The sequence below is a fragment of the Thermobia domestica genome, chromosome 12 (assembly GCF_964235325.1).
Source record: "Thermobia domestica chromosome 12, izTheDome1.hap1.1, whole genome shotgun sequence".
NCBI lineage: Eukaryota > Metazoa > Arthropoda > Insecta > Zygentoma > Lepismatidae > Thermobia > Thermobia domestica.
This window is the reverse complement of record NC_137465.1, coordinates 28,843,717-28,860,772: the sequence shown is the minus strand read 5'-3', so window position 1 is coordinate 28,860,772 and position 17,056 is coordinate 28,843,717. Positions and strand designations below refer to the sequence as shown.

At 36.6% G+C, this 17,056-nt stretch overlaps 1 protein-coding gene across 1 annotated transcript in view; it reads left to right on the top strand.

Moving 5' to 3' along the window:
• The window catches only part of svp (COUP transcription factor 2), a 113,419-nt gene that overhangs the window by 72,443 nt on the left and 23,920 nt on the right, over window positions 1-17,056 (top strand). Inside the window, exon 2 of the mRNA XM_081733017.1 lies at window positions 6,027-6,176. Within this exon, the coding sequence (XP_081589143.1) occupies window positions 6,027-6,176 (150 nt within the window). The remainder of the gene's footprint in view (window positions 1-6,026; window positions 6,177-17,056) is intronic.

Here is a 17,056-nt window from a genome sequence, read left to right as displayed (position 1 = left end):
ATATATATATATATATATATATATATATATATATATATATATATATATATATATATATATATATATATATATATATATATATATATATATATATATATATATAAGATTTTTTAAAAGAACACATACATTACATAACTAGGAAACAATAAGTAATAATAAAGGCGCTAAGAAACAGACAATAATAATAATAATAATAATAATAATAATAATACACTTAAAAGCATAAAATAATTCCTCACTATTATCTTTAAAAAATTTCTAATTCGTACGATACCAAACATATTTAATACCTTAATATAAAATTATTTCGGTGGTAATTTTATGAGTCTAATATGTTTGGCTTGGCACGACTTCCTAGCTTCTTAATGTTCAAATAAGATGGACTGTGTGGGCGTACATCTTAAAATAGAATTTGAACCACATGAATTCCCACAGAGTATCGAATCCGGGTGTCCTACGCCGAAGGCATACGCTAACCACATTTAAAAAAGAAATGGCTTTAACTGGTTTACTTGACTTCATCTTATTCTAATTAATCTTGTTCAATTTTATACTGAATCCACTATTTACAAGGACTCGGCGAACACAGAATTTCGAGGAAACATTTAAGATCTGTTCATCCTCTTCATTGGAACTTCAACCCACGATGGATTGTCCCTCGTAGCTAGAAGTCGTACGAGATTACTGAGCTATTGCCACTGGTGAGCCATGTAATCACCAGAGACCGCTGAATTAGTTATATTGTATAATACATATAAATACGATCTTCACACTATGGAATATATTCGTGAGAAACAAAATTACACTTTTGCTTATATTGGGAGATAGAAGCAAATACCATACTATTTTTAATTCTGCTTCCATCTAGCGCAGTGGTTCCCAACCTGGAAGGCGTGAATAGCGAGTAAAGGAGCGCAGCTGACAGAAATACGAAAGACAAGAAAAGAGCAAATTTTGTACGGGTAGTAAGAGTTTTGCGGGACAAGTTCTATATGACTACTGGAAACACAGTTTAGTACACAATATTTAAAGCATACCGTATGGCAATAAATTGTTGGTGGTATTGGTATACCATCGATGCGAAGGTGCCCATCCGGATATGGCAAAACTGTCATATCGACACGTGCCCACATAAATTGGATGTGACCGTAAAATAAAACTTGGAGAGTTTGTTTTAAAATTCCATTAAGATATACTGTGTTACTGTATTACAGATGATTGTATGATTTCGTAGGGAAAAGGGTAGATAACTTTTTGCATCTCCCTGTATAATCACTTAATTGCATCTGCTACTGAACTCTTTATGTTAAGTTTGGAACACGTTTTAATTGTAAACTTAGGATTTATTTTTCAAATACCTGTGTGAACTTCTTAACACTAAATATCCAACTTCAATATTAAAAAAAAAAAAAAAAACTATTATAGATAGCTTTCTCTTGCACGCATACGCCAGTTCATAAGCCCAATTGAACACGGTTTAAAAATCACGATTTAGCTATTCAACTTTTTACACATCTATTGGAAGAATGTGAGTTGTCCTTTTAATAAGGAGCCACACCTTACAGCGGGGTAAAGAAAATAATCGGCAGCAATAGTCATTACAGAGATCGGTAGATAAACTGGAAGGGAATTACAGGTATGCTTCCAGCGTAAGTATAATATCCTTACTAATGGATCTTTTTCAATTTCGTTTAAAACAATTATTACAAGTAATGCTTTTGAAAAGCATGAGAGATCTCTTGTTTGGAAGATTTACCAACACGATGCAACCTAATTATAATGAATAGAGGGAGGAGAGAGAGATTAAAAAAAAAAATTAAAAAGGCCTGGAATGTATTCTGTATTTGACACGCTGAGAGTGCAGCACGATTCCCATTTACGGTAGTTGTAATGTATGTGCAATCTTTTGAGGCCCAAGTCGTGACCTGATAGTGACTGACCAGGCTTTCTCCTGCCCAGCCCACGATCACCTGTATTGTGTGTTTCCTGCGGAGAGTTTTACAGAAAGAGAGAGGATTCAGATGGGATAGATCAACCAATGAACATCCATCCACTGTGCGTAATTTTATATGCATAAATTTGTTTACAAGAGTATGGGAAAATTGTATCTAACACATAAAGATATCAGAAGAATATCTAAATATCATCTGTTTTGGGAAAACTGTTTCCTCTCCAATAGAAGCAGCAGTAAGAAAATTATATGCGTTTATTTTGCTTTGTTAGAAGTTGAAAGTTACAACCGTGAAGGTGAATCTGAACCAATTTACTTACTCTCACCTAGTACATATTTAATTGAATTACAAATAATAAAGAGCTAACTGCCTAACCTCATTGATCAGTCAGTTTCCCTCAGTCTGATCCCTAACACAATAAAGGGGAGAGGGCAAGATAATTTGGAAGGAGAGCTGATTTCAGTTCAGCTTTATCATTCACACATACGACAAATAACTGAAACCTTCGACATGAGATGAAGACCCTGAGGTTGTCTTTGGCAACCAACGTATGTAGATCTCAATCTTGAAGAATGCATAGAAAAGAAATAGATCTTGACTCAAGTCTTGAGTAAACAAGGCTTAGAAAGGAGGTATCAAATAAGGTTTAGAAAAGATGTAGATCTTGACTCAGATCTTCACCAAACAAGGCATGCGAAAAAGAAGACCCTGACTCAGATCTTCACTAAAAAAGACACAGAGAAGAGATTGATCTTGACCAAACAAAGCATAGAAAAGAGGTATATTTTGACTCACATCTTGAGTAAACAAGACACAGAAGAGGAATAGATCTTGACTCAGATCTTAAGTAAATAAGCCATAAAGAAAGAGACAGTTCGACTCAAATTTCGACCAAACAAGGCATAGAAATTAGGTAGATCTTGACTCAAATCTAGAGTAAATAATACATAGAAAAGATGTAGAACTTGACTCAGATCTTGAATAAACAAGGCATAAAAAAAGAGATAAGTCTTGACTCAAGTATAATTTAAACAAAGCACAAAAAAGAAGTAGATCTTGATTGAAGATCTTGACTCAGATCTTAAGTAAACAAGCCATAGAAAAGAGGTAGCTTTTGACTCTCATCTTGAGTAAACGAGACATAGAAGAGAGATTTTGACTCAGATTGCGACTAAACAAGGCATAGAAAGAAAGTAGATCTTGACCAAACAAGGCATAGTAGAGAGGTTTGACTAAAACCATGAGTAAACAAAGTATAGATAGGAGGGAAATATTGATCAAACATGCAGACAAACACAGATCTTGATCATACAAGGCGTAGGTATCTCGGCTTGTTTAGTACCCATAGTAATATTTTCTTGTACCTTTTAGTTTTCGAATTATTAGCAATCAAAGTTGTAATTTGATCTTCGTCGAATAGTCGAAAACAGAAATGAATAATTGCTTCATATTTAAAACAAAAGTTTGGGGGAAAATACATTGAACAAGTTTGTTAAACGTTAAAGTTAGGGGGAAAATACATTGAACAAATCTGTTAAACGTTAAAGTTCGGAGAAAATACATTGAATAAATCTGTTAAACGTTAAAGTTATTGAGAAAATACATTGAACAAATCTATTTAACGTTAAAGTTGGTAGAAAATACATTGAACAATCTGTTAAACGTTAAATAAATGCAATGTGAACTTATAATAAAGATGTGCTTAATAAACCAATGAAAAACGAGTATTTGTCCGCAAGTAAAAGACGCATTAGCAGTGTCTGAAATAGTACTCGCTCTGAACAGTAGATTCACAAATTTGATTTTTTTTTTTTCTGCAAATGCTTGTACTTCTGAGTATAAAATCTTTTATGACATGTTGACCTGTTCATGATTTTTTGATGCCGAACTATTCCAAGGCATATGGGTACCCAATAAAAATCAAATTTTGCTTTTCTTTTCTCGTCCTTTCCCTTCCCTTTTCGGGGTACTATATATGTATATATTGAGACAAGATTGAAATAGAAATCTGTATCTAAGAGGTATCCGTTGCAGTCAAAAGAAACGCTATTTCTGAAAGTTAATAACTTGGCCTGAAGGAGGTGATATAGAAATAGAATTCTTCTTCAGAGATCAAGATCAAGGGGTGTTTGTTCGGGAAACTTGTTGAAGGATGGAAGAGGGTGTGTGAAGAAGGAAAAAAAAAAAAAAAGCCATTTCTGTTGTTTAGCCTCAAGTCATCGCCGTTTCACACACAAACACGCTGAAGGTGATGCATAAGACATTCATGATATATGAAAAGTTATCACATATCACATGATCATCACCATATGCGTCGATGAACTATAACCTTCACATATAGAATGAAAAAATATTGTATATATATATAACGAGAGAGTGAACTTTCTTTAAGATTTAGGTATTCCAATGAACGGCGTGTTTGATATATTTTAAAGGATTTTTTTAAAAACTAGGAAATTGATGATTTTTTAAAAAAATACTAAGCTCTTAGTGCAATAGCTTTTACACTGTAGGTCCAAGGTCTACCAGTCCGCTTCTGGCATTCATTCCTTTGGTATAATGTATGGTCAGCACATCAGTTCAGAACTGAATTTAATTTGAACTTTGAACAGTGAAACTCAAAACTTGAATTTAGAATGAACTACCTTTTCAGTGATGTTCAAAAGCGCACATGTTATCCAAGAACTTTCGACTATAGAGGATTGCGCGTAAAAATTCCAATAATATAAATAAATGATAACAAAGCGAAAAGGGATTGCGACTTGTTCAAGTTATGAATACCTACTTTGTACAGTGAAGCTCAGAACTGAACTTTGCACAGAGATGTTCAAAACTTGGATTTAATGCGAACTTTGGTATTCAAAACTCATATTTTAGCCAATAGCTTGCGATTATAGAGGATTGCCACTTTAAAAAAGAAAAAAGTGTAAAAATAAAAAAGAAGTAAAAACAAAGAAGAAATTGTAACTTGTTCAAGTTATAAATTGAATTAACTGTTGAGTAACTTTCTAAGTGAACTAAAGAATGTTTGATATGTTGATATAAAAAGAGATAAAATCAATTACCGTGCTGTTAAACCTGATTTGATTGAAACTCTATTGATCCCTGTGCTATGATGAGATGACTTTTTCTTTTTTTTTTTTTTTAATATAATCCACTGCTGCCCTCTGACCTATTACGTGAGCAACCAACACGAAAGCTGTTCCACTTGTTTAAACAAAGCTTATTGGTTTCAACTGCTTTTATTTCTTTCCAGCTCGCTTCGTTTGTGAACTAATAATAAATGGATTATAGCCTCTCTTCCTCATAGCAGAAAATAGGTCCTTTTAAAAAAAAATACTTTGTTCCTCAACTGACGGGCTACTACTTCTGTACCAGAACTTGTAATACAGGGTGATTCAGAACTGTACTCAAACAAAATTGGAGCAGATGTAAAAAAATATGCGGATTTGATGTACGAGAATTTTCTTCATTGTTGAAATTGGTTGTTTGTTGAAAGGGGTATCCAAACCTTTAACAATATAACTCTTTCAACAATGAAGAAAATTCAAAATAAGAAATCGGCACGAATTGTTACCTTCGATAGGTTATCAAGTTCCTTCTCCAAAAAATTTCAAGTCTCTAGGTTGAAATTTGTAAGAGAAAATGTAAATTTTCGTGAAAGGTAAAAAATTACATAAGAGAGATACGAAGACTGTAGTGACATCTATTGGCAAAACTTGTCCCTTTACACCAACCTTAAAGGTCCATAGTTCCACTACTATAGGACCGATCTAGTCAGGTCAAGATATCACTGCGATAGGTCTCATAGTAGTAGAGCTATGAACTTTTAAATTTCACTTGTTTCACGTTTTCGCCACCTCATAGCTCCGAAACTGTTTAGTTTTGAGCAAAGGTCTGTACTGTTTTTGTTATTTTGATGTGAGAAATTTGTTCCCAAAATTTTTGTAACACCCTGTATATTGTGTTATAATGCCGGTAATATATTTTTGTTTCGTTTATTTCTTTTTCATGATATTACTGTAGAACAAATGCACTGTGATTTCAAATATTCTTATTTTTTATTTGTTGCAGGGTGCAAAAGTTTCTTCAAGCGCAGTGTTCGAAGGAATCTGACGTACTCGTGTAGGGGGAACAGGAACTGTCCTATAGATCAACATCATCGAAATCAGTGCCAGTACTGTCGACTCAAGAAGTGTCTCAAGATGGGAATGCGGCGAGAAGGTGGGTGTCATGACCTGCCTAACAGGCTCTCCCCTCCCCAAACTCATATATTATAATCCCCCCTCTTCTAGTCTCCCGGGTGGGCCACCTTTGTCACTTTCTCTCACCCACTTCTCAACAACATACATGTTCTGATTGATCTTTATATATATGTAGTTTGGGGTCACTTTTACGTATCAACACCAGTCCGCACTTAGTATTAATAAAATGGAGATAAACCGTTTAGATTAGATTTAATGAAACGCAGTGTTCAAATAAAAAATAAAAAAAGCTATTTATGTGGATTTAACTGGTAACACCTGCAACTTATTATGTGTGTAGTTAAAATGTTCTTTGGTTTTTAAGTTGTAGATTATTCTGTAACTAATCGTTTTTTAATATTCACACCTTGCACTGTTGAAATATGCAGGTATACAGACAGTACTTTCTAATCTTAGTTTGAAATAAGTACCGGTATTTCTTTACCACTGGCGAGGAATACGTAATTTTCTGATTTGTCGATAAATGTACTTTCAACGTCTTGTTAATGATTTGGAAATGTGTAATGAAATATTTTAATTCAAAATTGAGTTTTAAAACAAATACTATTAACCAGGGACGCCCAAAGAAAATTTTGTAGGGAGACCATCTCCATGGTTGCTATATCACGTCTGGTAATTCTTGTATTTAGTATACGTGGTTTGCTATATTATGTATACATTTAGGCGTGAGCCAGGGGGTCCCGGACCTCCTACCCCCCCCCCTTCGGGCGCCCATGCTACTAATCTATAGATAGCAGCAGTTTTCGCTATATTTCCAATGTACTTTGTATGGAGAGGTAATATCAAAATTTTATCAAATTTAAGAGATAAAAATATTCCAGCATCACACAAAAACAAATTGGATCATTAATCAAGGAATAGTGTGTTCATTTATTTTCTTTCTTCCCTTTTCTTTCTTTTTCTTTCTTTCTTTCTTTCTTTCTATTTTTAATATTGTTCAAGTATTATTAGAGACAGGAATTTTAGGTGCTTCACCTTAATTTTCTTTCATTTTCTTTTTTGCTACTAAAACGTTGTAATTAGAAAAAAGTCTTAAAGAAACACTCCTAATTGTGTTTAGGCAGGGACACACCCACGGAAGGTCATCGGGTCCGAACACCCCCCCCCCATAAAAAAAAAATTGTAACTCAACATACATTTGTACAGTTTGTTAATAAAACTATCCTTGTTTAATAGGGAAATGATTAACGTAGCATGAAAATTCGATCTTACACTTCATCTCTACTCTTTCTCTTATAAAAGCAATCTATAGTCCAGAAGGTTTAATGGCGTCGTTGGCTTCCCGCGCTTGGACCTGCTCGCCAATGACCACTAACTGCCTATTGCGCTCAGCGAGCCACGAGTAACCAAGCTGGCCACTCCCCATAAACGTCACTAGAACTTTTCGCGGGAAGCCAACGAAGTTATACCTTCCGTACTATAGTTCTATCATTTTGTTCTTTTCTGAAAATATAGGTGGAAGTATTTGACAATTACTTATCGTTTTTTCTGGTGCGGAATAATACCTGTTCAATACTACGTAGACGTAGTAGCTTATAGAATTGCCTCCCCCCCCCCTCCAACAAAAGTTTCTGTCTACTTGCCTGTGTTTTGGATGCACCTTTTTGTACTTTTTTTTTATTGCAACCACCTTTTCTTAATACCATCACCTTTTTATATTTCCTGCGTTTTATTCCCATAATCATCAAACAAGGAACATCGGGCATGTGCGGCATCATCTTACTTCCGCTTCAGTGCAGCCCCATTAGACGAAAGCTATTGAATTAAACAGTGGTGGCAACATCAAATTAACCAATCACGGCTATCATTCAATTACTGTTGTTGACTGGTTTTTCGTACTTAGTGACTTGATTGGCTGGTGGATTTGAACTTTAGCACCGAAATTATGTAAGACATGACCCTACAGCTTAACGTGAGATTCTAACTACATGAACTCTCCACTGGGAATCGAACCGGGTCTCCCGCGCTTAAAACGCGTACGCTAACCATAGAGTCACAACCTTTACTTAGTGACAGGAGATGCAGTCACATTAAAAAAAAAAAAAAAATGAAATGTGTTTTAACAGATTTCTGGACTTCTCGCTGAAAAAGCGTTGTGTCTATGGTACTTGTTTTAGGCAGACCTTTTAATATATCAGTGAATTTTGAGTCCTTATGTATAATGCAGGCACGCACCCAGACATTTTTGTTGGGAGGAAGTCCAAGCTGTGGGGTGGGCCGTTCAATACTACAAGCCACTACGTCTATGTGATATTGAACGGATATTATTTTGTACTCGAAATGACGATAAGTATTTGTAAAATACTTACTTCCACCTATATTTTCAAGGGAAAAAAAATAGAGACTAGATTGTTTTTATAAGACAAAGACTACAGGTGAAATGTAAGATCAAATTTTCATGCTAAATGAATCATTTCCCTGTTCGACAAGTATAGTTTTATTGCCAAACTGTACAAATGTATTTTGAGTTAGGGAGTTTTTTGAGGAGGGGATGTCGGACCTAGTATGTGGATGCGCCCCTAGTATGATGTAATTAGTTTTGGTTGTGTTTTATGAATTTACATTTGAAATTTCCACCTTAAAATTTTGCACGTGAAATAACTAGCTCTTTCCATCAAAAATATTCTTTAGAAAAGTTAAAATTAATGTTTTCAGCAATTAAGAAAATAAAATAATTAAAAATTGCGCAAATTATTCCCTGATTAAGAAGCCCCATCACGGCAAAATTAAACTACCGCTAATTTTACAGTAATTATGTGATATCTTCAAATAGATAAAAGATAATCGAAAAGTGGAACATAAACTCGCTAGAAAGTATTATTTTACGTGAGATACTGTTATCAGGCACCGGAGGTACACGCTGTACCACTGTAGCACCGTGACCCCGCTCGAAAGTAAATGGAATTCATGAAGTAGGAGGGGGGAAAACTGAACACATTGTCCATAACCCTCACAAAGCTGGAATCGAACTAGTCACTTTTGTGCTACAGTAATCCCTTTATATAAGAGAAATTCAAACCAAGAAATTCCAATCAGTGATCATTTCAGATGATTTCCTCCTGGGGTGGGATTCAATATACGGGGATGAAAGTAGTATTGCTAAAATACTTGGAACTCTTGTTTAGTACAACTAATGATTTGCTCCACGGGAGGGAACGGGCTACCTGAAATCATCACTTTTCCCGATTGTGAATATGTAGTGTTTGGTAATTTAATATTTGTTTTACTGCATTTAAAAACTTTTATATTTCGCACTAGATAAACGAAGAGTTAAATGTATATAACCGACAGATTTATAATGAATGAATCAGAGTGGGTGGTTAATGGGCGTAACTCTGCCAAGAGCTGTTACACCATCTAGATAACAGTTGGAGTGTGTCTTCGTTCACTCTGTTTTGCGTGATAAATCACTGTCACTTCCGATTTCGATTTTTTATTTATTTATTTATTTTTTAACTCACAGGAAGCTCACATAGTGAACTGTATTGAGCTAGAGCTCATAGCGGCGTTCAAGAGAAAAGGGGAAGAACATAACACATATGAAAGGATTAAATGTTCTGCAGATGCTTTCAGATGATGTGTAGATGCGACTGAAAGAAAAGGGACTGTTATCTGACAAGACAAGTTCACACTTTTTTTTTTTTTTTTTAACTTCGTACAAATCTCTAATGGTGTGCCAAACACTTATTTAGATTCTATTTCATTCTTAGTTGAATGCATATTATTGTAAATTATCTGTCAGAACTTGTTTAACATCGCCAATACAATCACAATGAGCGTATCCTACTCTTACCGAAAGACTTCCTTGCTTATTTAGTTACAGAAGGCACAGTGGCTCAGTAGTAGGGCGATTACCTCTGGGGTCCCTCTTTCAATCCCCGGCCAAGCAAGTTTATGGGGACAACATCGTGTTCTTGGGTTTTCTCGGGTAGCCTACTCCCGTTTCCTTCTACATTCTCAGTCCACCAATTCTTCCATTATCATTCACTTGCCATAATCATCGTCTCCCTTAGCCTAAACGACATAATCGCGGAACATTAAAAGGCCCCATCACGGTGAAATTAAAAATACCGCTGAATTTACAGTAATTATGTGATATCTTCAAATAGATAAAAGATAATCAAAATGTGGAACAAGAGCTCACTAGACAATATTATTTTACATGTGATATTGTTATCATGACTCACTTATCTGCTTTCGATTTCCAGCCATTTAGAAAATCGGCATTTATTGTCGCGTTTTTAAATGACTGCAAACAGAAAGCTACTAGGTGACTCATGATAACGGTACCTCATGCAAAATAATATTGTCTAGCGCGCTCTTGTTCCTCTTTTCGATTATCTTTTATCTATTTGAAGATATCACATAATTGCTGTAAAATTAGCGGTATTTTAATTTCGCAGTGAATAGGTCTCTTAAACCGAAATATTTCATTTTTTAAAATAGTTACTATGAAGCTTTCGTTTAGTGCAAGAGGTCCCTGTTAGGTAATGGATGGGACAGCATCAAACTCATTACACTGTCCAGATGCCCACTTTAAACTGTTGGTTTCGTTCTGTCCGTGTTTCACCGCTTATACAGGACATAGATACAAAACCAATTAATCAAATTTTACATATATTTTAGTGTTCTTTCAGGATGAAATGCAAGCTGCGGTGGTTCAGTGCTAGAGCGCTCACCTCTGGCGCGTGGAATCCCTGGTTCAATCCCAGGACCTGCCAAATTGATTTTGTCATGGACAAACACCGTGTGTATGGGTTCTCGGGGGTCTTCTGTTTGCCCTTACCTTCGTCATTCCAACATTTTCGATCATTTCATCGTCACCGTCGTGGACAAATACCGTGTGCGTGTATTTTCTCGGGGTTCTTCCGTTTTCTCCTACTTTCGTCATTCCACGATTATCGTTCATTACATAATCACCACATCCCTTAGCCCCAGCGCATAATCATGGGGCAATAAATTCAGAAAAAAAAAGAAACATGCGTTATCTCTGTGGGCGTGGTCACGGATTCGATTCCTCGTGAGCTAATACTTGCCTGAGATACAAACTCCAGACAAGGTTGGATTCCATTTCAGGCGGCTCACCACTTCCGCCCCGAACTACCTACATTAAAAAAGTATTTTGTGTCAGAAAAAGTGTTACTAGAATATATCTGCGCAATTAGTTAGTGAACTCAGGAAATACCTGTGTTACTTATTACGTTAGCGTTTACGGTCGTATGTTGCACGTTATCAAAGAATAATCTTCAGATGATTTAGTCATTTCTTATTTCCCAGAAATGTAAATATTTTGTCGGAATCAGCATTAAATTTATTGTGTGCATTAAATTTATTGTGTGAATTTTTGTACTCCGGTATTTTCTTTTCATGAAAGTTCCAAATGTTTTTTTGTCTTCTTTGCAGGCAGCCATGCTTCATATGTAGGAATTCACTTGATAGAATTACGTATATTTATTTTGTGATCAAATTTAAGAATCTTGTTTTCAAAAAATCATACACTAAACTGTGCGAATTATTTCAACTCATTTTCAAATGCTTTTGTTTCTATCCAGTAGTGCCCATCTTTTCCTCATTCCGAAGTGCTGGGGCACAATGTCCCTAAATGACCATTTTGCTGTCCCCAAATGACCATTCTCCTTCCTCTTTTTTTTTTTTTTTTTTTTTTTTTTTTTTTTTTTTTTTTTAAATAAGGGGTTTGGTGTTGGTTGTGATGTTGTCTAGACTAAATTTTATACAGTTTCGTAACATTTTGTGTTAGTTAGCGTTTTCAAGAGCCATCATTGTGGTTAAAGTTCAATTGTGTAGTTTTCAGTGAAAAATTATGCCCTCGTCCCTTTCCAAAATGTCCCTACCCTGAAACCCGCATGTGGGCCCCCCAATTTATATCTATACGTAGCTCAGTAAACAAACTCATATTTCATAGCCAGTATTAGTTTTCCAATAGCGGAAAAAAGTCGTTGATTAAAAAAAAAATGTTACCAGGTCCGATGGGTTCGGTGTGTGTGTGTTTCCTTTTTAAATTTGATGACCATAATTTGAGATCCATAAGTTTTCACAACATAATGTTTTACACATTTGTATAGCACATGAAGGTCTACTTTCATGCCAGGTTTGATCCAGATCGGATGAGTTCGATTGTACTCGTACGCAGGAATGGATTTCAGGGGATGTACCGGCATACGTGCTCCCCCTTTTCATTGTAAATATATACTATTTAATATGAGAAGCTAGTTGTGAAAATAGCACAACTTTCATAAGGATCCTTATACGATACAAGTATCTATCATATTCCAAGTGTCCATGATTAAAGGTTAAAGAAGTTCCTGACTTACAATATAGGAGCAGGCTAATTATATATTGAAAATTATACCGATACAAAGCGGCCGTGGCTCAGTTGGTAAAGCGTTGGCTTTGCATGTGGAAAGTCTTTGGTTCGATTCCCGAGACCAGACACTGAACATTTCCAGGTCAATTCCTTATTCACACCACAAATGCCTAAAGGCATTTCAAAAAAATCAAATTTAATTCAAATGTACTGGTAGTTATTCGAGCACTCCCCGTCATAAATTCTGGATCTGGCCCTGCTCGTACGGTATGTAATAATATTCTTGATTTTTCAGGAAAAAATAAATAAAAGAATGACATTTCAATAGCAAATAAAAGTAATAAACATAAACATAAAAAAAAAAGATTGACATTAGCAGAATAACTGATAATAAAGTGAAAAGGAGTTAGCTCCCCAAAAATTATTCCGCCCCCTCCTCCACCATCTTGGTGTTGTTACCAGGGTCGCCCGAAGAAAATTTTCTAGGGAAGCCTTCTCCAAGGTTACTATAGTACGTCTGATATTTAGTATACGTAGTTTGCTATATTAGGTAAACATTTTCGTGAGCCAGGGGGCCGGTCCCCTTCTCCCCCCCGTTAGGGCGCCCATGGTTGTAGCTACGGACCTGGTTAGCATTAGGCCGTGATAAATAGCGTACTTTTCCTTCATTGAATGACACTTCATTGAAATATTTTCGAAAGAATGTATGAATATAGAGAGGAATTTAAGAGTGTGATGTCACAACGATAATTTTGTTCTTCGTTTGGCGCAGTTAGAAGAACGAGTCGAGTGACTGTGAGTGTGATTCCGGTCAGCGGGGAAGAAAGATGCATAACTTGTTTTCATTCCAAATATTTTCTGAAGACATGTTGCGTTCTTCTAAAAACTTAAACTAATGTGATGAGGTGGAAAAAGAAGAAAAAAACATTTTTGCCGTTGGGTAAATGGCACGCCTGTCTTTTCGGACGAAGAAAAAACAACAGTTCTTCTTGCAGAGGGGCCACGCGGCCGAGCATCAGCTTCGCGTGACCCTTTTGGTTTTGCCGGAACTCTTCCAGCGCTACCACGGACGGTCTATTCCGTTCTCCACATACTACATCACATCACATAGTTCAGACTGGAAAACAGCCCCTGGGGCAAGGGTCGGGTAGCTACTTCCCTTCTCCCCTTGGCCGTCTGCCCCTCCCCAAACCACTGGCCGGCTACAATCACAACCGTGATTCCCCTAAAAACAGGTGGATGAGAGAAGGAGGCAGAAAGTAACTCACGCGGAATCTTCTTAACTCGGTTCCCACGGCTAGACCTGAAACCAGCAGGGGGTCTCTTTCGTTCCCTTTTTTTCTTCTTTCTTCATCCACCGTCCTTCGACCTCAGTGAGATTTTTGCGGTCATTAAGGTTTGCGAAATAACCTTCTATTACAGTTAAAATGACCAGTACACCACAGAGTTTTCAAGTTCGTTTTTTTGTTTCATCTGCTAATTCTGGATCAATTTCTTGTTGAAGTCTTCAGTCTTTTCTCTTGGAAGTATTAAGTAAATAAATAAATAATAAAAAAGCAAACATTAAAATTTTTGTTTTCGCGCCGTAGTTTGTGGTGCTGCAAATGGAAACGCCCTTGTTTCGTCCCGTTTCTGTTTTTTTCGCCTCCTCTCCTTTCGGTATACCAGAGGAGCGCGAGGACGTAAGGAAAACCTGCCATTTCCATAAGAATCAAGTTCTTTTTCTCGGTGGTAGTTACCCGTCACTGAACCTGTATTAAATACAAAACGGACAATCACATGATGATGATGATGATGATGATGCCCTGGGAATATTTTTCCTGCAGGTACAACAACAAGAAAAAAGAAGATACGGATGGTCCTGTTTCAGGCAAATTGTAAAAGTATATCTTCTCAGAGGACCGACCTTTAGGGTTTTTTGATGGCAAAGGTTTGGTCTGTTCTTGAGTGACTGCTGAGTTGGGATCGCCGTGTCCTTCTGACGTTCGTTGTCTATTATGGGAAGGGAAGTCTTCTTGGCTGAGAAAAGTACACAAGGGGGAGGGAGGAGATGCATATAATGAAAACAAGTGACCACTCGCGAGTGATGTCCCTGTCTCTTTCTCTCTCACGACGGAATCAAACGATGCGTGACATAAAACTATACCATAGTGATTTCAAAAGCTTCATTTGATGTAAAATAGACGTAGAGGATATCTTGCCCTTATTTTAATAGAGCGACATGAATTTTGGTGACAAGAAATAGTGCGAGCATATTAACGATCCTAGTATATTTGTGAGTCTTTAAACAGTGGCGGATCGAGTCAGGGGCCGGGGAGTCTACTCCCCCCTAAGTTTTTCCAATAACAAAAATAATTTAAGCTATTGTTTATATATTTTTGAAAGTTTATAGTAAAGTATACCTATCAAAGTCTGCGTTCTGGCTCTCCCTTTCCCCCAGTTTTTTCCTTCTAGATCGCCTACTGCCTTTAAAGACATACAGCTTAGCATTATAAGAAATTATATTGAAAACAATATTAATTGACATGTATCTTCTACTAAAGCTATAATTACTCGTGATGTAATTGGTTAGCTGTTATATACGTACGTATGTGTCCATAAATCCCTTCAATTCGGCTTTGTAATTTCTTAAGCGGGACCGTGGTGGCTCAATGGTAAAGCGTTCACCTCTGATGCGTTGGGTCCCTGGCACGATCCCAGCTCGCACCCAAAAGGGCTTTATGGTGAATAAACACCGTGTGTGTCAGTTTTCTCAAGGTTCTTCCGTTTCTTCTCACTTTCGTCATTTCACCTTTCTATTCATTTCTCATCATCACCGTTTTCTTTATCCTAAACGGCATAAACGTGGGACGTAAAACTGAAAGCTTGTGTAATTTAACTAACCTTAGAACCACAGGAAAATAAACTGGCATCCTACTCCTGCATCTCTGCTCTCGTTTAGTTGCTCAGCCGAGGTTTGTAGGTTAAAGACTGTTTTTGTTCAATACGCTTAGACAGTGCATAAGAAGGGAATTTAATTTATGTTTTCCTTCGTAGCATCAAACCTGTACGAGACGTGAATTAATAGTTTGTTTTGAAATCTGAATTACACGTTTGTGCTCGTCTTATTGGGTTCATTTCGAAGTGAAAGTATTCGTATCGGATAAAATACGAGTAGTGTTTTCTTTCTGAAAAGGGACTGTCAAACTGCTATGAATCAACCAATCGCTCATCAAGAATCGAACCCAGTTATTCCGCATAAAGAGACAAGAACGTTAATTATTTCTTCACGGGTATTAGTTGTATAACCAATAGGACCACATGAAACCATAGACATACACAGGCGCGGACCCAAGAGGGGACTATAGAAGCTATAGCCCCCTTGACGCTCAGGTATACACTGGATAAAATGGGCTTCAATCCTGCTTTACACTGGATAAAGCTGCAGACTATGGTTTAGCCCCTCCGTTGATCATATCCTGGATCCGCCACTGGATATATAGCTATATATGAGTTGAGTTGATTTTGAGTTTAACGTCCCGTTCAGCAGCGAGGCTATATGAGACGTGGACCTACTGATTAACGTGGAATCCGAACCACATGAGCTTTTGCCGGGAATCGAACCCGAGCCTCCCACGCCAAAGGCGCGTACGCTAACCGCTTAGCCACGGAGGAGCTCCGGCGAGCGTGTAAAATCAACAAACTATTTCCAGAAACATCTCGTGAAGAGCATTTAAAACATGCGCGAGCCTTGGAAATATGAGAGAAGGGCAGTGGAGGGGGGCCGGGGACCTAGCCCCCCCCGGTTTTGAATGACAAAAGTAATTGAAGCCATTATTTATATATTTTTGAAAGTTTATAGTAACCTTATGATACGCCTATCATAAGTCTGCGTTCAGGCTGCCCTCCTCCCCAGGTTTTACCTTCTAGATACGCCACTGAAGAAGTGTGATTTATACCATATTTTTCGTTAGTTTTTGATACTGTACGCAGTAGAAACTGTTTTCACTTGACTGAATAACTATTTCACTTACACACATTTGTCAGTATCGTCTAGGTACGTATTTAGTGCCTTTATCCAGATGAGTGGTATCATTTCACAAGAACTGAAACCAGAAAATTATCAAACTAAATTACAAAAACTTTATGTTCTATATTTACCATACGATTGATATCTTTTTTATGTTTCGTGTATAAGCACAGGCTAGTACGGAAAGCGTCAAAAATATATATATGACAAAGTTATTGTGTTAAATTATGATATAATTATTAGCAAGTGTCATCAACAAAGCCATTAATTAGAAGACTGTTTTTTTGTTTTTTAAAAAACTAATTCCAGTCTCATGCTCCAGGTCATTTTATGGCGACGAAAATCATGAGATAAGATGCTTCGGTCACTGAATTTCTGTGCTCGAGTGACTTTTAGAGTAGAGGGCGTTAGTAGAGAGGTTGACTGGGTCACACACTTTTATATATATATATATATATATATATATATATATATATATATAGGGTCTATATATATTGCATTTTAA